Source organism: Anolis carolinensis, chromosome 1 (genome assembly GCF_035594765.1).
Source record: "Anolis carolinensis isolate JA03-04 chromosome 1, rAnoCar3.1.pri, whole genome shotgun sequence".
Classification (NCBI taxonomy): Eukaryota; Metazoa; Chordata; class Lepidosauria; order Squamata; family Dactyloidae; genus Anolis; species Anolis carolinensis.
Window position 1 is genome coordinate 266,566,037 of NC_085841.1, and position 22,887 is coordinate 266,588,923.

General features: G+C 40.3%; 1 protein-coding gene across 3 annotated transcripts in view; it reads left to right on the top strand.

The window, feature by feature from the left end:
• lsp1 (lymphocyte specific protein 1) overlaps nucleotides 1–22,887 on the top strand; it is a 114,174-nt gene that overhangs the window by 62,491 nt on the left and 28,796 nt on the right. For all 3 annotated transcript variants that reach the window (XM_008108037.3, XM_062967636.1, XM_008108044.3), the window contains exon 2: nucleotides 15,688–15,840. In XM_008108037.3, coding sequence (XP_008106244.1) covers nucleotides 15,688–15,840 — 153 coding nt within the window. The remainder of the gene's footprint in view (nucleotides 1–15,687; nucleotides 15,841–22,887) is intronic.

The window sequence follows — 22,887 nt, forward strand, 5'->3', positions numbered from 1 at the left end:
TGTCATTAATGAGCCACATTCTCATGATGGACCTAGTCAGGTGGTTGCCTCGGGCAGCAGATTTTACATTTCAAAATAGGGTAAATGTTACTTAATTTGTCATTTTTTAGCCAAGGTGTTTGGGGATTTTCTGCTTCTTGTACCTGTGTGTTAGTTAGAGGGTAGTAAACGTTCAGGCTTCATTTGCTTCTGGACTTATTTATTTGAATTTTTGGCATTTTGTAGTATCTGTGGAATATACTGTCTTAGTGTGGTGGAGTCTCCTTTTCTGGAGATTTGCGTTGATCATGAGTATTTGTATGGTAGTGGGTTTGACTGGATGGCACTTGTGATCAATTCTAACTCTGTGATTCTATGATCTGTAGAACTTTCAGGCAGGAAATCAGTAAACCCTTGAATGTGACCTCAGCAAGCTACATGACTGAGAAATAGCTTCTGTATAGTTTTTTTCAACTAAAATTTTTGGGGTGGGATGTGCATATTGATTGGGGTAGAGGTGGGGCCAGAAACTGTCAGGAATAGCAAACAATTGGAAAACTTCGGTGGGGCCAAGAGCAGGGAAAGGAAAGGACTCCTTCAAGAGCTGTTTGCAACCATAGACCATATAATTGCCTTTCAATAGAAGCTATGAGTTGGTGACAATCTGGATTTGGCCCAACCCAATCAATGTTGCTGCTTTTTGACATTATAACCATGCTGGCCTGTTTAGTGTTTACAGAATCAGCCTTGGCTCCTGAATTCTGGAATCTCAGGATAATACCGAATGTAAAATCTGATTGAAAGTCTGGGAGAGTTTTGAATATTGTTCTTTACAAAATAGAAAACTAAACATATCTCTCTTATATTAGTAGACAAAAAAGGATAAACAAATAGCAAACAATGTCTCCTGCCTAACATGGCTACAAATACACACTCTGTTTATATATAACTATAGTGGCCCAAGAGAGAGATTTTTGAAAACTGGCTGAATCAGATGTAGAATCAGATCAGTTTTTCATGCGCAGTACCAATGGCTATGTGACACACACCCAGTAGCCCCTTTTGTTTTGGCTGGCAAACAAATTAGAAAGAGAGAATTATGTAAATGTGCTACAAGTTGTTTGAGAGATTTAGAATACTCATTTAAGTTTGTTGATGGTGATTTTGAAATTTTTTTATGTGATTGTCTGTAACATCATTTTTGTATACTTTAATCTGCCATAGTGTTTGGCTACCACAATAGACTCACTGAATTAAATGTTCCTGAATTGACATTTGGTCTCCCCAAAGTAGAGAGCTAGTTTGATGTCACAGTTTGAATGTTGCACTAGGACTCAAGGAGACCATGTTCTCAAATTCCCACTCAGCCATGGAAACCTGCTGGGTGACTTTGTGTAACTCACACTCTCTCAGTCTCAGAAGAAATCAATATAATTTCCTCTGAGCAAATATTGCCAAGAAGAAAAGCTCTTATTAAGTTTACCTTAGGGCCATCATGAGTCAGAAACTACTTGAAGGCACACAATAACGTCTTCCCATAGTATGGAAGTCAATCCAGGGGCTACTTGGCTTTCATCCTCAAAGAGTTCCGCAGGCAGCATATGTTTCCTATTCTGTCATGAGGCCTGCTGCTCTGAAAAGGCTCTCCAGGGGTCTTCTTCTGAGCCCAGTTTCATCATTCATATTTTGCATTCTGAAATATGTTGTTTGTTTTTTTACTTGTAGAATTTCCAATTCACCCATTTTGGGATGTCACTGCCCATCACTTTGCCAAGTAATATCTTCTCTGTGTTGTCGAAGGCTTTCATGGCCGGGATCACAGGGTTGTTGTATGTCTTTCGGGCTGTGTGGCCATGTTCCAGAAGCATTCTCTCCTGACGTTTCGCCCACATCTATGGCAGGCATCCTCTCTCTGGAAAACTCTAATGCGGCTGATTGTGATTTATGTGTTTAGGGGATCTATGTTCCACTCCCCTTCAGAACAGTAAATAAATTATGCAGTGTATCATCTGGCTTTCCTTTGATTTCAGTTTTCTAAGGATCTTGTATTGTGATTTCATGCCATATGTCTCACACAATCACTACATTTTGTTCACCAAATTTATATTCACCTCGCTTCCACTCATTAGTCAATGGGAGAAAACAATAAATCTAGATGGCATAATTCCCAGACTGTGACCCCACATTTTGTGCACAAAGGGAATGAATCATGCATGAAAAGGATTATGATTTTGGCAGAGAGACATTAGTAGATAGCTAGTTCTTTAAACCTAACTTCAGAGGTTGAATGATGGATGAGAAATCAGTCCACTGGTTAAAGGCCTGGTGATCAACATGGAAAACTGTAGAGGAAAATATATTTTCATACAAAGTTGCCCCCTTCAACAAGTATGTACTATACCTTTAATTTTTTTTTACTGAAAATTGAACTTTGGCAAATAATAACCTACCCAATGTTCTTCAAACTGGTTGTTTTACATGTGTTTGATGAAAATCTCATCATCTCCAAGTATTTGGCCACTAGCTGTGTATAGGAAAGGCTTGGAGTATTTACTCATATGACACATAAAACATATAATAATGAAGTGCCAGGTGAATTCAAAAATTCATTTGTATCTCACCTTTTGTCCAAAGAGGCTTAATAGTCAAGGCTTCTGAAGTTCTTGTCTCTGTATTATTACAACCTTACAGCATCCTCTATCCATGTGGCCAGGAATATTTTCATTCCTTTACTAACTACGAAACTATGGCATTGCTGTGAATGAGATGATGTTTTCACTCTCAAATATGTGAGCCACCCATACTGTATTTGAATTTCACATCTGAATATTTTCAGACAATTGTCTCTATAAATTGTGATTGAGATTGTAAAATGTACAGAATCTTTTCTTAATTATCCCTCTAGTGTATTTTAAAGTGATGTGAATAAAAAACACATGTGCACAGTTCAGATATGACGCACATTGAGTGCATTACTCTAACCACTGATGTAGTGTAGAATTTCAAGGGCCAGGCAGTTATCCTAACCTTCAGCATAGTCACAAGTCCAAGGAGAGCCCAAAAATGCAGGCAGCTGCAGTGAGTGATTCATATCTATACTTGTGTGTCTGCATTGTTTTTTTCCAGCCCAAAATGTTAGGCATTATATCTGGGATAGATCACAACAATATATTGTTGTTGACAAAAGCAGGAAACAATGGATTAAAGTAATACAACTGCCCGTAACAAGTATATGGGATGAAGGCATACTGGAGTTAAATTTCAAATTCTGGTTACAGAATTACGTAGCAGTAGCTGTTTTTCTGTGATGAATAATGTATTATAATTGCCAGATGAGATTGTTTGTGACACAATGTCCATTATAAAATTTGGTGTTATCATACTATATCTGCTAAAACAAATGAAGGGCAACCAGACAATTTCCTAGGATCACATGAAAAGGCAGCAAATAGAATTGAACATGGAATGTATTATAGTTGTTCTTGCAAAGTACCAGTAATTTTAAAGAGCATTTTAGAGGCATTTTGAAAGAACTTTTCAAAGTGGATGCCATCATTCCAACGAGCTGTTGTGTTTGAAGGGAGATGAAATGCAGGGAGGAAAAAAAGAGATGCACCAGATCAGTGGCAAAAAGTAACTGCACAGATTATTAGGTACCATGCTTTGAAGAATGTCCCCTTTCCCTAACCAAGAACTTGTGAGATGTGCTGGATGACAGACCTCATCTGCTCTAGCCAGGAAGTAATTTGGGGAAATTGTACACACTTGAAAGTTTCACTTGCTTGGGGAAAGTAAGTGGAATATGCAAAATAGGGGGCTCTTGCAATCTGGAAGGCAGTCTACCTTTTTCTTACTGGCGTCTACCTTGCATTTGTTGTTAACTGTTGTCATATCAACTTGATTAATGAATGAGAGACTTCAACTTAGCCTATCATTAACAGTTCTGTTCAGGTTTTAATGAATCAGAACCATGGATTGCTTGACTCCATCTCAAATGTGATCTTCCAAGCAATTGATAAGGAAAGCCTTATTATAGTATGTCCAAAGCAAAACAGTCTCAGTTTTGTCATCTTGGCTTGTAGGGAGACTACAGGCTTGATTTGCTTTTGGGCCCATTTATTCACCCTTTTAGCATCCTCAGAAGTCTTCTCCACCACATGTCAGATGAGTGGATTTTCTTCTTATCAGCTTTCTTCACTGTCCAATTTTTACAACTATGCACAGAAATGGGAAATACATACTAACTTTATTTTTCAGTTAAATATCTTACTGCTTCACTAATCAGTTTTTTAGTTGTCCCAAGACTATTAGTCATTTCTGCTTTCCCCTCCCCCCCCCATGTCAGGAGCGACTTGAGAAACTGCAAGTCGCTGCTGGTGTGAGAGAATTGGCCGTCTGCAAGGACATTGCCCAGGGGACGCCTGGATGTCTTACCATCCTGTGGGAGGCTTCTCTCATGTCCCCACATGAGAAGCTGGAGTTGACAGATGGGAGTTCACCCTGGATTCGAACTGTTGATCTTTTGGTCAGCAGTCCTGTTGGCACAAGGGTTTAACCCATTGCACCATTGGGTGCTGCAATAGAATCAACATGGCAACACAAAGTGAGCTAAAAAGGAGAAAATTGGAACCTTGCCCACTTTTTCTGTTTTAATGCCACCTAATGCATGGCTCCAGGCACTTTTCTCCTAGTTAGGCTCAGGGCTCTTCCACACAGCCATATAACCCAGAATATCAAAGCAGATAAGCCACAACATCTGTATTGAACTGGTTTGTCTGAGTCCACACTGCCATATAATCCACTCCAAAGCAGATAATCTGGGATTTTATACAGCTGTGTGGAAGGGGCCTCAGAAAGAACCTGCTTCTTGGCAGGGGCTGGACTGAATGGCCCATGAGTTCTCTTCCAACTCTATGATTCTATATCAGAAGGGAGTTGAGATGGGGCTGTGGAAAGGGGAAAGCAGAAAGTTCATGCACTGCTATGATCTCAGAGAAAGCTAAGGTTGGGAAAAAAGCAGGGTTTAGACCCAACTTATTCCATGTGCATCTGTTGTAAATAAACATAAAACCAGATTTGTATTTCTTTCTCCTCTTCCATGCAAACAAGATAGACACGAGAACAAACAAGTGAGGCTGCCCTGTTACATCTAGGTGGGCCCCAAGTCTGAGATTACTCAGCATTCCATTCACATTTGCATAGCAGAGGATAACAAGCCTGCTATTGTCTCCAGGATCACTTATCACTGAAAAAAAAGAGAGTTGGTCATGTTCTTTCAATTTTCTTCTTCCTCTGATTCCCTCAAGTAAACAAGGCATATATGCAAGTGAATCAAGGAGTTCTTGTTATCCCAGGTCAACTGGCTATAAAAAAGCAGGGCAAACCAGAAGAAAATGATGCGTTCAGTGTCATTTTTCTCTCTGCTTTTTCCCTTGATCATTATACACTACAGACAGAATAGGGGATCATAGCTTACAGGTGGTCTGTATTTCATACTTGAAAGATTTCACATTCAGCATTTAACGAGGGATAAAGGCTGGGAAATACCTCTGTCCACAGCCTTGGCAAGCTATAACTAAGTAAGAATGTTGGCTCCAGATTTTATTTGACTTCCAACAGACTCACTGAAATTGATAGGGCATAGAATCATAGAACTGAAAGAAATCAAGGGTCATCCAGTCCAACCTGTTGCTATGCAGGAAAATATAATCAAAGCACTCCCAACCAATGGCTGTTCAATCTTTGTTTAAAAACCTCCAGAGAAGGAGACTCTGTCACACTCCAAAGCAACATACTCTAATAGCTCCTGCCATCAGGAAATTATTCCTAATGTTTGGTGGAATCTAAATTGAATCCACTGCTCCATGTACTAGTTTCCAGAGCAGCAGAAAACAAATTTGCCCACTCCTCAATGTGACATCCTTTGAAATACTTAAACATAACTATCATCTCCCCACTCAGCCTCCCCCCACCCCCAAGTTAAATACAGTATATATTAGAGAGCATAACCTTTTAGAGAAGAGCCAAAAAAACCCCGCCCTCTTTGGAGCAGAATCTTCTCTTGTAGTATACAACCAAACATAATTATGCTAGGTGATAGTTTCAGTTGTTAGACTGAATAACCTGCAATTTCTGATCTGTCAGACAGATTTGCCAGTGCATAAAAACAACAGAACTTTAGAAGTGTTTTCTTTTTCAGTGCTCAAAAAAAACTGTCCCATAAAATAACTTGTTTCATATCATGCACTCAAGAGACAGAATGAAGTAGACTTTGATGGAAATAACATATTTGGTTTACTTACAACTTCCATTTGTTCAGCATACACAGGTACCAAAAATGTATTAGTTCAGTTTCAAATATCTTTGAGACGGTTCCCTGTGCCAGCTGGCCAGGGTATCTCTTTTGTAACAAAACAGCTATCAACAGGTCACATAGTCAAAAGGAGAGGGAGAAAGAGCATGTGGTCTGCAGCCCCTCTTATAACTTCACAGAAACCATAGAGTAAAGGAAGCTGCACACCAGAACATACATACAGGAAACAGTGAGCAATATCCTTCTTGAATTGCCGTGCCCAGAACTAGACACAGTATTCCAGATGAGGTCCAGATGTGGCAGAATAGAGTGGGACTGTGACGTTCCTCAATCTAAATAATATACTGTACTTCTATTTCTGCAACCTAAAATTGCCTTGGCTTTTTAAGCTGCCACATTACACTGTAGACTCATGTTCAGCTTAGGGTCTACTAAGATTCCTAAATCACGTTCACAGGGGCGGTTTTCAATGCAGTTATCACCTATCCTATATCTGTGCATTTCATTTTTATCTTAAATCAATGTCTTTTTTGTATATTATTTTAATCTATCATTGAACTCCTGAAAAGAGCTAATGTCTGGATCCAACTTATAATGTATTTGTCATGTTGTTGTTTTGTTTTTTGTCCTGCACCCACTTGTCTCAGGGAAATGCACAAAGATAAATAAGTACATAAGTCACATAAAAGAACATCTCAAGGACAATAATTAAAAATAATAGAATAGCATGGGGGATTTGCAGTCAGTTAAATGCAGTGAAATCATATCAAACATTTTGGAGCACTTCAAAATTGGGGACACATAAAAACTAGATATGGATCTACCCATGATGTGTATGGTGTCCCACAGGAATCCAGTGAGTTCATTCATACCCTGTGATTTCAAACCCAGAAGCAGATTGAATCCAAGAACATGCACAAGATATATTTTGGGCAATGCAGAGTTTCAAGAGGAACTCAACTTATTTCATTAAAAAGGGTTGGTTTGTTTATTCATTAAAATGAAACCTGAAAATATTTTTCCTAAAATAGTGTTTCCAGAATTCCATATTGTTCCAATCTGGGACAAACAATTTCCTGCCCAGCTGTTGGTAATGAGTCACTGTGAATCATCCCATCTATGAGGGAAATATGGGAATCATTTCTATCAAGATCACATGTCATTTTAGTCTGAAGATCTTGAGATTTCTCTCCTTCTTCTGGTGTCAGGAGGTAGCACAGCTTGCATTACGGTAGGGTTGTTTTGTTGATGTAAGGGACAAAGTTAACAGTACTCTCAAACAGCAAAACTGCACTGCTTATCCATGTATATAAATAATGCAAACAGAAGCACCATCTACTTTCTGCTTCTAACACTGAATGAAAAGGGAAATGGCCAAATGGTGCAGAAACCTGATGAAAGACAGACAGGTGGCAGCCACAGGAGAGAACCTCGTTGCAGGGATGCCAATCGGACAAAGCATAATAGGAGCCCATCTTTTAATAGTCCAGATGGAGCTTTCAAAATCTCGCTTAGCAGGTTTTTTGTTTTTTTTTCCACGCTGTGTGTGGCACTCCCCTTGAGTTACATGCCAGGTAGCGTGTGTGTGTGTGTGTGGGGGGGGGGGGGGGGGAGAGAGAGAGAGAGAGAGAGAGAGAAATAGCAACAGATTGTAAGCTTCTGAGGTCATGGAGAGAAAATTTGTCACATCCAGCAAAGAAAGAAAGGGAGAGATGAAGGGAAGCTATATGCTGGCAATAAGAATGTCTGTCATGGCATTCCAGTGGACTCCCAGAGGAATACTTCAGAGCAAGGATACAGGCTAGGAGGGTCTTCCTGTAATTCCCACTTGAAGCTCTTGACTGGAATTTGTGAGGCATGAAGGTGGAGGACGACAGCACAGTTTTATTTTTGTTTTGTTTTTCAAAAAGAAAAATGAAAACTGGATGTGCAAATAATTCTAATACCAACCCCACCCCAGAAAAGAGATGAGCTGGAAAATGTGGGGTTAAGAGTACTTCTGAATCACACATTTCACTCAGTATTGTCACATACATATGGGTTGGAGGTCATGATGAAGTGTAATGAATTACTTCATTTAGATCTTTTTTAAAAAAAGAAGGGGGAAAACACAACACTTTGAATTCCTGCCAGAACTCAGACAACTATTTCCATGGGAACTGTGAGGAAAACAGTAAATATGGGTGCAGAATAAATAAAAAGGGGGGATTTCAGGTCTTTTTTTTTAAATGGTTTGTCTTCTTTGTTTTTGAGCAACCCTGACCTTGAAGGGATGGGGAGAAGTCAGGAAATTGAATTGGGAAAGAAGGTGGCAATTTATTCTCTCCCCCCCCCCCCCCCCCCCCGCCCTTCCATATCGTGAATAACCCCCATCCTTCAAAGCCATATGCAGGGTTTTCATTTTAGTAATGACAGTCATTTCCTTGATAAGCTCCACACAGTGAGAGAGAAAGTCATGACCCCAACAGTTATCCCTCCTCCCTGCACTGGTGTCCTTTAAAGCTTCACCTTGACAAATCCAGTACTGCCTTTGCCCTGGTTTTCTGAATTCCATAAAGTTTTGTGTTTTTAGCTTGTTGACTTCTTTGAAATGAAAAAAAGAAAAGAAAAGGAAGAAAGCTATAATCTCACTCCCTTTCCCAACCCTCAACTTTTCTCATGCCAAATATTTATGTTTAACCACCTTTTTTGTTGAGCAAGCACTATGTAATGTATAGTCAATGCAGAAAGAGCTTAACTGCTGTATCAACAACACATGTGTAAGTTGACCTAGCAATGCATATAAGGTTATTGCAGGTTTTGGGGTCAAAATTATGCATTTTAGTATGACCAGTGGGTAAATCAAGAGACATTTCATGGAGAAGGGAAAGAGCTTGAGCTGCTTCAGAGGGCCAGCTGCCCCTGACTACCACTGCCATCATTTTTCTGCCCAGACATTCAAAAAAGTATTTTGCTATTCTAATCACAGAAGAGAATGTTTCATTTTTGAACAAGGTACATAAGGTATACTTCACAACCTCTGAGGATGCCTGCCATAGATGTGGGCGAAACGTCAGGAGAGAATACTTATAGAACATGGCCATACAGCCCGGAAAACATACAACAACCCTGTGATCCTGGCCATGAAAGCCTTCGACAAAACATATGCTGAGTGTGTATGGCCTGAACTAAACAGTGATTTGATGGCTTTAACATCTCAGCTTGCTACTGAAGTCGTGCATACTGAATTGAGGTATTTTGCTTTGGTCCTCTCATCAGTTGAGGTTCCTGCATTGTTACCGTCATATCCCCTACACAAAATGTGTTTTCATGGAGTCAGTCCCCACATGCGGAGGTGGAATATGGACAACCACTACGACAAACTATTTTTGCATTGGTGTCTACCATTTCAAATGCCTTCACCTGAATATTTGATAGATGCTGACTATAGCATCTCCAGTTCGTCTATTAAGATCTCTTCTTTATTGAGGAATTCTTGGGCATATAGTGCCATTCCATTTGGGATTTTTTATGTTTTGAGTTTAGTTGTGATTTATATATTACCATGATGGCTTGTTTAAACATCTTTTATTATAAACTGTTAAAAAGGATATAGATTGGATGGCTGGATATCCAGCTATGTGCCTATAGCAGCGCAGAAAGCTAGATACTGCAAAAAAAAAATTTGACAGAAAGAGAATGTATTTATTTGTAATTTGATGCGGGAGGAGAGTTCTACAGATAGCCAAAAAGAGAAATAAATTTACTGGAACATCATATAAAAATAATATAACACTATTTTTATAGGAATTGGCATTGCTGCCGATATGCATCTAGTGAATTCAAGAAACTGGTAATGCCATTTACAACCCTAAAAGGCCTGGAACTGAAGTACTAGAAGGGTCCCATGTCCTCCATATATATTTGCCTGAAGTTTAAGGTCTCCTGGAGTCCTGCGCCCCATCAGTTATGGCAGTACACAGCAGAAGGATATGGGGAGGGCTTTTTCTGCTATGACCCCTCTTTATGGAACATCACCCCTTGCATGAAATCCAGATATTCCACATCCACAGCATTCCCTGCATCAACCCAGCTTGTAACTCTATAAAAAAAAGAGATCAGATTCATCTGGCATGACTTGTTTTTGATAAATCTAAGTTGACTATTAGCAATGACCGCATTCCTTTTTAAGTGTTTGCAGACCACTTCTTTAACTATCTTTTCCAGAATCTTGCCTGATATTGACATGAGGTTGACCGGATGGTAATTGTTTGGATAATCTTTTTTCCCTTCTTGAAGTTTTTTTCTTGAAGTTAGGGACCACATTTGCCCTCCTCCAATCTGCTGGGACTTCTCAAGTTCTCCAAGAACTCTCAAAGAAGATTGTCAGTGGTTTTGAAATAATTTCACTAGTTCCTTCAAGATTTTTGGGTGTAGTTGATCCGGCCCTGGGGACTTGAATTCATTTAGAGCAGCCATATTCCTGGATGACTTGTTTCTGTATTTAGGGTTGGATTTCCCCTAATCAGAGGCAGTCCAACAATGAGACGAATTAGGCGGTCACCTGTGGCACAGACCATGTGGGGGCGCTGTCAAGGCGGCAGTTGTGGAAGGCCCAGCCACCTGTCCATGCGGCTGCCCTCCTGCTCTCCCTTGCTGTCCGGGGACCCCTCGCCCACCACCTGCCCGTCGATGAGCCTTTGCGTGTGCGCAGGCCCATCACCCAAAAAGCATGGTCGATGGGCCTGTGCGTGTGCCCATTGCGCACAGGCCCATCGATGGACGGGTGGCGGGCGAGGAGTCCTCAGACAGCAAGGGAGAGCAGGAGGGCAGCCGTGTGGATGGGTGGCTGGGCCTGCCACCGCCGCGGTATTTATCAGCAATTTGTTTGGGGGGGGGGCGCCAAAATTCGGGAAGGGTGCCAAAATTCCGGTCACCTACTTCCGAAAATTACCTCGGGACAGCTCTGCCCCTAATCCATCGTCCATTCCATGTTGCTGAGGTTAAGGATGGCTTTCTTATTGTGAGAAGACTGAGGCAAAGAAGGCATGAAGTAGTTCTGCTTTTTCCCTATCCCCTGTCAGCATTACCCCTTGTTCTCCTCACAGAGGCCCCATCGCCTCCTTGTTCTTCCTTTTTCTACCAATGTAAGCAAAAAATCCCTTTTTATTGTTTTTAATGTCCCTAGCAAGCCTGAGCTCGTTTTGTGCTTTAGCCTTGTGAATCTTTTCATAAGGTTAGTTATTCATTTGAATTCTTCTTTGGTGATTTCTCCCAAACCTTTCTCCAAAGGGTTTCTAAAAGGATACCTACATTTCAATTATATCCACATGCTTTGTTTTTGCAATGCTAGAGTGTGCTTTAGATGTAAGGTATTCTGGCAGGAATTGCTATTGGTTGGCTTTACTTCCATGTCTACTACTGTTTAAGAAGGGAAGGAATTGTACTGGCACTAAAAATCATGTTATCACCCATGTTGGAATGTCACAGAAACTTTATAATTTCCACTGGGATCTCAAGGGTAGTCCTGCTGACAGAGAATTTATTATCTGGTGACTCTAGCATTCTGAGAGAAGCCATGGCAGGGTTTTAATCTTCTGTTGGGGAGGAAAGAAAACAGTGCAAAGCCCAGAGATGGGCAGGGTGGGGCCTGTCTCTATTAGAATAGAGCCCAGTACCACTCTTCCAAAATTCATTCTTCCATTTTTGGCAAGAGAACAGCTTGGCTGAAGAATTCTTATGAAAATATGTTTCTTTAAAAAGACATGCCAGAGCCCTTCACCATTTAGAAATCTTTTCTCTGCAGACAGAATTGGAAGTTGAGGCTTCTTGGTTGTTTTCTTAGCCTCTCACTATTGAACTGTGCATTTTAAAGCATTCTTACTTTTCTTAATGTCAGTGAATTTTATTTTCATTTGAAGTTGTAGTGCTAATAAGTATTGGGATTTCATTCAGTTTTCCAAGACTGCATCATCAGGGGCATCTCATGAAAATCCATCCACATGCCTTCTGCTGCTGATTTTCATGGAAAGAGTTGGTATAACCTGAGTTCAATCCTGCATTTTTGTCACTCTTTATGCTGCATTTCTATATCCTAGTATTAATTTCAGTGCTGCTGCCAGGCTTGAGCAAATTCTAAAAAACTTCCATGAACGGGTTCCCCTAACATTGATCTGTCTCTCTCATCCATTCTTTCCCATTTCTTTTGTTGTCATTGGCAGCAGCATCTGTGCAGTTGTTGATGCAGACATAGGTCTCGGTTCTGTAAGTTCAGGGTCCATACTGTAAGTGTTTGGAAGAGGGGAACTGAATGGGAGGTTAGATCGTGTTGTGGCTGGGCAACTCCCCATTTTTAAATGTCTGACAATATATCACCTGAAGTCATTTCATTGTGGAGCCCCAAAATGACAAGTGCCCAGCTCTAGTGGGAACAGATTATTCACTTGACTGGCATCTTCTAGGCAGTTATACTGCTGCCACAAGCTCCATAGTAACCCATATGACTAGAAGAGAAATTTGGCTGTTCAAGGCTTTCCCCTACCAGTGGGTTAGCAAAGCCGCCTTCTAGTCTGTCCCAGAAGAGGAATGTTGTATCGAAAGACTTGGAGTTATTTGTAGCAATAATGCAAACTCATTAAAGTTAAAGGGTACTTTATTGCGCTACATCCCTTCCTAGTCCAAATCCTCAGGCTAGTTGCTCTCGCCTTCCCAGCTCCCTAATTGAAAATCTAGGGTGAACTATGTACATTTAAACCAGGACAATCTAATCTGCCCTGATGGAATAGATTTTTCATAACATCATTCTATCAGAGAGATGAGACTGATGGCTACAGTAACACTGGTGGGTCCTCCAGAGAGTTTAGAGTTTTGGCACTCACTCCATAATGCTGATCCCTGATGCCAGGCATGAGTAACTTGCCTATTTGTGAGGTGCAAAGAAACATCCTGTGATACCTCAGGCACCTTTGGCCCCTGACCCTGTGGCCATTGCTGACCAGGACAAAGAAGACTTTGGTTTTCTCCCACGTCAGCAAGATTCAACTCCTTTCCAGATGCCTTCTATTGACATTTCCGAGCCAGCTCCAATTAAGGATGCCCTTGAAACAGTGCCGGCTCTCCCAGATTCTCCAGACGGGTTAGTGATTGATCGCAGGGCTTTTTTGAAAACAGAGAGATCGCAGAGACAAAACTTGAGAAGTGCCAGATTAGCGGAGCGTGGTGACTATGGCTAAGCTCAGTTCTCTTGGGAAGAATTAGGGAGTCAGGCACCTGGCTTAGGGGAGCTTATGGACTTCAATAAAAGTTTTGCGCTGGAAACTTTCCTTTGCGGTGTCAACGTTACTTTTTACTGAGAAGCATCATCGTCTCTAGCTCCTGAATTCCAAGTGGTCTGATGGTGCGCTTACTCCTGAGTAGACCAGGCACTGGTCTACCTTTTTGCCCAAGTTTGGATTGCATTTCAGCTCCAGCACATCCAGCTCGTGCCTTGCCTTGGAATCTTGTTTTTGGACATTTACTCCAGAGAACTCATATGTGCTACCTTGCTCCTTTTCCCCACTCAATACTCAAGCTGAGTTTGAGTGTGTTTCGGTTTCTGGACTTTGGACCTTAATATTGGACATAAGACTTTCACTTATTGGACTAATTTTGATCTTTCCTGAAAGGTCAATTTCTTGTTCAACTTTTCTGCTTATTTTCTTTTGGAACTTGATTTTCTTCAATAAAGATATTATATTGTATTGGTCTCTGTGTTGGTTTTCAGTGCTCTCGCTGCCCAGGGGTGTAACACATCCAATGTTTCTCATAGATTACCTTCACACTATTGATGCCTCTTAAGATAGTAAGAGATACAACATCTAGGCCTAATACAAAGTCCAAACAAACCTCTGAGTATGTATATAGAAATATGAGTATGCCCAAGAAATTGTACTTGATGCAGAAAATAATAAATGGGCAAATAAGTTCCGTATACAAAATATGCATGTTTCTGCTTTCAAACCAGTTGTTGCCTTATGGCAATCCCAGAAATTTAATAGGCAAGAAATTATTTGAGCTGATTTTGCCCATTATTTCCTCTGAATCAATAGCTTGGTATCCTTGGCATTCTCCCATCATAGTCTTATCCAGGGTTAGCCCTGCTTATCTTCCAAGATCAGACAGGATCTGGTTCCTTTAGGGCAGGGGCCCTCCAAGGTCATTTACCTGGCCCCCGCCCTGAGTTTTATAATATAATATTTTTGTATTAGTTTTAATAATATGATATATTGTAGATGCATATAATATTGATAATATTATGTTATACAATACAATACTAATAATAATACCATATAATAATATTAATAATAATTACATAACATATAATAGTATAGTGGTATTGATAATATTATGTTATACAATACAATACTAATAATAATACCATATAATAATATTAATAATAATTACATAACATATAATAGTATAGTGGTATAGTTCAATATATTGCTAATATTGTGCTATGCTAATAATATAATATATTGTATGTACATATAGCTGCTCTGAGTCCCCTTCAGGGTGAGAAGGGTGGGATATAAATGTAGTAAATAAATGCAGTAAATAATTAATTAATTTTAGACTTAGGCTTGGCCAAAGTCTGAAATGACTTGAAGTCACACAACAACAATCCTAATTAACGTGACTATTTCATTGGCCAGTAGCAGGCCCACACTTTCCATTGAAATCCTGATAGGTTTATGTTGGTTAAAATTGTTTTCATTTTAAATATTGTATTGTTCTGTCATTGTTGTTGTTGTTGTTTCACTACAAATAAGACATGTGCAGTATGCATAGGAATTTGTATTTTTTTTTTTTCAAATGATAATTTGGCCCCACAACAGTCTGAAGGATTGTGGACCGGCCCTCTGCTTCAAAAGTTTGAGGACCCCTGCTTTAGGGTATTCAGGTGGGGATACACACACACACACACACACACACACACACACATATATATATATATATAGAGAGAGAGAGAGAGAGAGTTTTAAAAATATGTCCACATGTGGATTATGTGTATTTAGATCTCTTTTGGGATCTATTCTCTGACCCTTTCATAATTCATCCAAATATTTCTTACAGGCATAGGGGAATGAGAGAATCAGGGAGCCAGCACAGAGGTAAAAGATGCAGCTAATCCCATCTCTGAGGGGAAAGAAAATAAGGGTACATTCTTATCTATACAGGGAGACCATTATTAGTGCATGAAGGTCACACAATTGTGCAGTTGGAGCATTATGTTTCAGTCATTTGATCCGAGATCTTGGCTAATATGTTATAACATTATAGCAATTGTGTGCATCCTTCCTTCAACACCTCTCAGTATATCTGGATTATATGATGTACTTCTCTAGCTGGCCTGACTTTAGTTTCTTTTTGATTGGCAGGCTGACAGCACAATGGAGTGTGGAAGATGAAGAGGAAGCAGCAAGGGAACGCCGACGAAGGGAACGTGAGAGACAACTTAGATCTCAGGCTGAAGAAGGCCTCGTCAGCACCAGCACGTCTTCCGAGAGTGGGCTGATCCCACAAGAAAGCCAGTAAGAGGCAATGGAGGAGAAAAATTACTCTTCAACTTTTTCCAGTTTGCTATTAGAAATGATGTAACTGCCTGCACCAGTACACGCAGTTTCCAAGTTACAAACATCTGACATACAAATGATTCTTAGTTAAGAACTGGGGTGAGACAACAGGAAGTGAGAGAAATCTACCCCTAGGGACAGACATTACCTACTAAAACAGTTATCATGGGGAAAAGGGGTCTCCATTGAAGCTTTGAACAGGTTTTGAGATGTGTGCCTTCAAGTTACCTGTTGGCTTATAGCAATCTCATTCTTTTCATAGTGTCTTCTTAGACACACATTCTATGTGAAAAAATGATAGCAGTGGTGGCTCTTTGTTGCTTCTTCACAAAGGAACATTGAAAGAGTAGAAGGAAACAGTGCTTCGTTTAGACTCTACAGGGATAGGCTAAGCTCTTTCCTTACATGACTCTATTCAGAGAAGGCAATTACTCCTTTTTATACTGTACATTAACTTTTATCAAAAAAGAACCATCTCCTTCTCTGAGTAGACTGGCAAAAGGCCTTTTTGGATGCTTGGGTGGGAAACTGAGAGCTGCAGTCAGAGTCAGTTGATTTCCTCGAGGCAGCACTGCAATGATCCTTGACTTATCCAGGAATCATATCAAAAGTGATAAATTTGATCCCAAAACATGCCCTCAGCGTATGCATGAGTATTTATGGTAAATTCTCTGTTGTGGGATAAACATTGAGCAGCTGCCTCATACACTAAATGCAGTCTACTGACCAGATTTTTTTGTGGTTCTCAATCAGCTTGCTCATCCTTCTGGTTTTGTTTCCTGCCTTGCAGCTGTACAACCCAGAAAAGTCTCAATAGGTTGCTTGGCAGGGTACAATACCTAGTTAGTGGGCCTTGTTCAGCTTGGTGTGGGGCAAGCTGAGCAGACTTGGTGAAGAGCTAAAATACTGATTTGGCCATCCTCCATGAAGTGGTTATCATTGTGTATAGACCCGCCTTCTCTCAGAAATGAAAACGCAAATCAGAAGAATTGCAATTTCACTATTTTAGGCTGCTGACTCATTTCCTTTAGCATCTGTGGTGCCAATAATTGGGGTATCAGTCACCCATACTGCCTGCAATGCAGAGCCTGCCTTTATTAGACCAATAGTCTGACCGTGAATCTCTTTTATTGCCAAAATCAGGGCACTGTGTAGACCATAACTCCCATCATCCCACTCCATTAGCAGTGCAGTTTATTTTTATTTATTTATTTACATCATTTATATTTCCGCCCTTCTCACCCCGAAGGGGACTCAGGGCAGATCACATTACACATATTAGGCAAACATTCAATGCCTTTTTAACACAGGACAAAGACGAACAACATAGCTCCGAGCGGGCCTCGAACTTATGACCTCCTGGTCAGTGACTCATTGCTCTCCTGTCTGCGCCACAGCCCCGGGCCATTTAGGGCTGAGTGTAATCAACTAATTGCCTTCTCCTGATTGATGGTATTTGTTGTTATGTCACAAGTTAAGTCTTACCTGAATTAACTCACAGACTGAGTTAAATTGGACAGAACGTCTAACTGTTGAGCAAGACAGCCCTGAAGTGCTTTCCCTTTCAGTTAGAAAATCCCAGAACATCAAACATTGAGTGCACAACATTGTGAAATTCCATATGCCCCACTCACTGTCTGCAAAATAATACAAAATGTACTTGTAAGACAAATTCGGCAGTGGGAGAGACAATTTGCAGGGTGAACCCAGCGGATAGCTTCACCCTTTTCTTGTCTGCCATTTCTCCCCTGGATATGATTTCCTAACTGTGTATAATAATTGCATATTTTGGTCAAGCTTCAACACTGTAAGGAGGAAATTTGGGGCAAGTGAGCTGAAAGCAATTGCAAGAGATCCTTAAATGGTGCATGTAGAACTTACAGGAACCTAGTCCTGTATTCAACTGGGCAACACTAGTATATAGCTATGCAACTGTTTTGCCACCCCCAGTCAACCATCACAAGATACTTCCTTGTTCTCATTCTCCTGGATTGGGACCATGTGTTGTCCAATGCCCTCTAACCAAAAATGAACCCTTCCACTTTAGACTAGAAGATGAAATGTTAATTATTAACAGTTAATGTACAGAAATGTTACACAATGCACAGCATACTCCCTCCCTCCCCATGTTCACTTTCACTTTATGTTCATTCTGCTCCCTGGTCTTTTCTGTAGCTGGTCAGCCTGCTCATATTGGTTTTCTCTTATATACACACAGCTCTTCCTTATTGTGACTTACCTACTCACTGTAGCTTGTATTGTAACAGAAGGCCTGTCATTTCCCTGAACAACAGCTTTTAACAAATATCTGTGATAGCTTTCCTGTAGGTTCCTTGCTTTAGCACTTGTTCCAGAGCATCCAAATCTCACAAAATGTGATTCTCAATCATGCTGAGAAATCCAACAACTCTGCTTAGTTAATGCTTGTAGCAAATAGTTCAGGAATGGCTATCAAGGACATTTAAGGTTGGCTACTGTAAAGAGAAAAACTACTATGTTCTTCATTATAAGGGTTTGGGACTTATGATGTAGGGGCAAACACAGTTCTTGGGTAGAAAGTGCTTTGTAATTTCAAATTTCACCCTGGTATTGATTTATACTTGCATAAATGGGGGGGGGGTGTTCATTATGGAAATCAGAACTCTCTACTGAGTTCATGCAATGACCAAACTCCCTCAAATTCACCTTTTTTCTGCAACTGGACACACAGCAATTACACAATCTTGAAGAACTGTGGAGGATTGCTGGATGATCCTGGAAGATGGCATGCCATTGTGTGTCCAACTGTAGGAAAATGTTTTGACACTTCTCTGCCACCTAGCACTCTCCACTAACCAGTAATTAGCTATTGAGTGGCTATAGCAGGGAAAAGATGGGTTTGGCAGGGAATTTGGTCCTTTGGGGATCCTGGAGAATTACATTCTGGTTATGCAGCTATAGGAACAGTCTACATGACCACCCATTGTTTCCAACTGTCTAGAAGATAGCGACTTTGGAGGGGTTGCAGAAGATAAAACATGGATATGGCACAGTTCCACCCGGGGGAATTATATGCTATGTTCCCCTGATCTAGGAACTGATCCTATGCTTTTACTTCCTTTGTTGAGTGAGGATTTGAAACCAGAATCTTAACCCAGTACTCGGATCACTATACCTCACTGCCTCTCAGGTTCCTTTCCCTTTCCTGCATCCGTGGAATTCAGCAGCTAGTGGTATATATTTAATGTATTTTAGTTGGCCCCATGAGATGGAACAAGGTAGGAATCTTTTATTTTTATTTTGGAACACTACAAATTCCAGTGAAACTTCTTCAGAATAGATACCCAGATCTGGTACATGTGTTGTTTTAAAACATTTGATCAATTTACCACCCCCAGTACAAAGTTTCATTTCAATCCTTTGTGGCCAAATACTTCAAATTATCCACATATTTTATTTGAGGCATGCCATTTTTTTAATCCTTTCTGTTCTGCAAAATTTAATTCCCATGAGAGTCATTATGAATTCAATACAGACTGTTTAATGTATTTGTACTGCATTATAAATGCTGCAAGGGATACTAGATTAATATATTCTAGGCTGCCCAGTTAGGTTGAGAAGTGTATCCCAGAAATGTTTTTAAAGGGAAGTCTCAACATTAGCCGGCAGAGTGCTCTTTATGTTGTGTACTTGCAGGTACTTCTGGGATGGTGATGAATTGCTTTCCCCAATTTTATCATTAAAGCTTCCCGAAATATGAAGATTTTTATGACCATGTCATGTACTTAGAAGTGCTCCCCATATTTTTTTATTGTTTAGCATTGTAAGCTACCTTGAATCCCATTCTGGGAGAAAGGTGGGGTACACGTGCAATAAAACAAAGAAATGAATGTGTCTTCAAGTCACCCTGTGAATTTAATTGGTTTTCTTAAGCAAGGAATACTCAGAGGAGGTTTTACTAGCTCCTCCCTTTATATATAGCCTACAGCACCTTTTATTCATTGGTGGTCATCCTTTCAAGTATTAATAAGAGCTGATCTTGCTTATCTTCTAAGATCAGGAAATTCCTTTAGTATATTTAGGCCAGCTTTAGCATGGCTTTCTCTCAAGTGAAATTTGCATAGAATAGATTGCAGTCTTTGTTATTCCCAAAAGGGTTCAATGACAACAGCAGACATAATATTTCTTAGTGCTTGTTTGATCATTTAGTACACTCCTTGTGCAGTTTCAATGACAGAGGATTCTTGGTGGTCCAATTTTGCCAGATCATTTGTGGGAACTAAACTTTCTTACCAAACCCTGTTCCCCAATCCAGGGTTCATGCAATGACTGTACACCAGTGGTTCCCAAGAACTAAAATATGGTCTGTGGCCTCACTGTTACTACACCGTTGCAATGAGAACTGGTCTTGCAAAATCCTCTTATAGTGCCGAGGCAATGGGGATGTCGGGAGGGGAGAGGCTGACTAACCATGAAAAAGGGGTGACAACAAGCCTCCTGACTGCTGCTTCTCCTCCTCCTCCCTCCCCGAGTGGAGCTGTTCCATGTGGCACCTGGAAACGGGGGTGCCTTCATGTCTTCATTTTTAGGCCTGTTCTTGGGGTTATTTTGGTAATTTCAGAAAATTGCATTAGATAGACCACATCAGTTCTAGATGATTAAATATGGTTTTCTGTGGGCAAGCAGATGCGACTACTGGATGGCACATGTTCTATATCAGAAACTAGAGCTGATGTGGTCTATCCAATGCAGTTTTCTGAATCAGCACCCCAAATAACCATACCAAATCTAAAGTTGACCAAAAACTGATTTGTAACCCCCTTGATACCAATATTAGAGAGTGATTCTTGGTCAAGTGGTCCCTGGTCAAAAAAAAAAAAAAAAAAAAAAAGGTTGGGAACCACTGCTGTATACTGTGGCATAAAGATTAGTATTATTGCCTCATCAGGACTCACTCAAAGTAAAGACCTAAAAGTGGCTGCCTTCATGAAAACTATTTAGTCTGAAGACTAAAGGATGCCCTGGGGAGAGGAAATGAGAAAAGGATGAAAAGAGATCCAACAATTCCTCCCCCCCCCCCCCCAATGCATAGATACCCAAACACGTACTGTACATCTTAGTCTAATGATGCTTTTTCTTTGGTCTAGAGGTTTGTGCATCTTTGCATTAGATTGCAGCCGTTTTGTTTGATCATAGCTTTGGAATGCAGTCTGTATACAGTGCTCTGAAGGCCAAATGACGGACTTTTGCCAGTGGAGTGTAAATGCTCTTTCCACCCTTTCCTGTCCTTTTCATTAATACTGGCACAAATATTCTTCCACGCTTTCTGTCTCCCTCTCTATCACAGGCCAATCCTATGAAGTTAAAAAAAAACAATCATTCACAATTATAGTTCCAAATTTCTGGAAATAAATTACCTACTGCAATTGTTACACAATTTATTTTCATAGTTTTCAAAAGGAGCAAAAATAGATACTTTAAAAAACTACTAGCTTCTCTCCCCCCCCCCCCCCTTTAGAATATTATAAGCCACTGGAAAGTGGCACAAACATTCCTAAGTGGTGAAACCATACAACCCTTAACTACAATGCATAATATAATAATAATAATAATAATAATAATAATAATAATAATAATAATAATAATAATAATAATGGCACAAGCCAGTCAAGGTGGTCCCAGTGGTGATCAGCACACTGGGTGCAGTGCCTAAAGACCTTGGCCTGCACTTAAACACAATTGGCGCTGACAAAATCACTACTTGCCAGCTGCAGAAGGCCACTTTACTGGGATATGCATGCATTGTTCGCCGATAGATCACACAGTCCTAGACACTTGGGAAGGGTCCAACATGTGATCCAATACAACAGCCAGCAGAGTGTCTGCTGTGGTCTCATCTTGTTGTGTTTCAAATAATAATAATAATTTCCCTGACTCTTCTTGCAGCTTGAGGAAGGCCACGCCTGGGCGGAGGTGCCTCAATGGTTGCTGAAGGCACCATCATCCGGCCTCAACTGCGCCCCATAGAGGTTGGCGCCTTTGGCAACTGCCTAATTTTCCTTGCAGTTGAACCGCCCCTAGGCACATGTGCCCTTAACATTAAAAAAGTTAAATTTCTAGGTATCTAAATATCTCATTTCTAATACGTGCTGAACACTTTAATGGTTTCTGATTGTAAAGAGGTGTGAATTACATCAGTGCTTACCGATAAGTGATGCAATGGGAAATTTGTGTGCTAGCCAAGTAAGGATCCCTTTGAAAACCACCTGGATTTTAAGGATATCATTCTGATCCATGTAATGTCTTGGGAACACTTCCTTCTCACTTTGAAAGAAATTTCCATTACCTTTTAAAAAACACATTTGACTCAGAGTCATTTGGCTGATAAACAGTATATTATATTTCCTGAACTGCTATTACTGGTGAATCATGAGTTCAGCAAGGAGCAAAGCAAGATAATTTTTCTGGTGCCCTAGCAATAACAATTATCAGCAAACACATGGAATAAAAGTTATATATTTTGAGGTCCCATTAATTTTAATGGGAAATTCAAGCCATAATCTCACTTATCTGGGAGACATCTGAATGAAACATTTGAGCTGATACATATAACAACACAGTGTCAAGTGAAGGCTGCAGTCACATTTTCCTAAAACTAAGCCTAAATATCCTGAAGGCACCCAATCTCATCTGACTTTGATGTTGTGCAGGGTCACCCCCCTGGTTAGTAGTTGGATGGAAGGCTACCAATTAATACCAGGCTATTTCAGAGGAAGAAACTGGTAAAGCCACCTTGCCTAAGAAAACCTTGTGGAATCCTTGGGGCTACCATAGGTGACTTGAAGGCACACAGAAACCTCATGCAATATGCACTGTCAGGATTTACCAAGGACAAGTTCCCGTATATCAGTTAAAACAACAGCAACTTGCATTGAAGAAATATTTTTATTTTGTGTACCAAAAAGAGTCCCATGAAGGTTAAATTCCATATTAGTCACTCCAAAACTTCGAGAGAAAAAGAGGAAT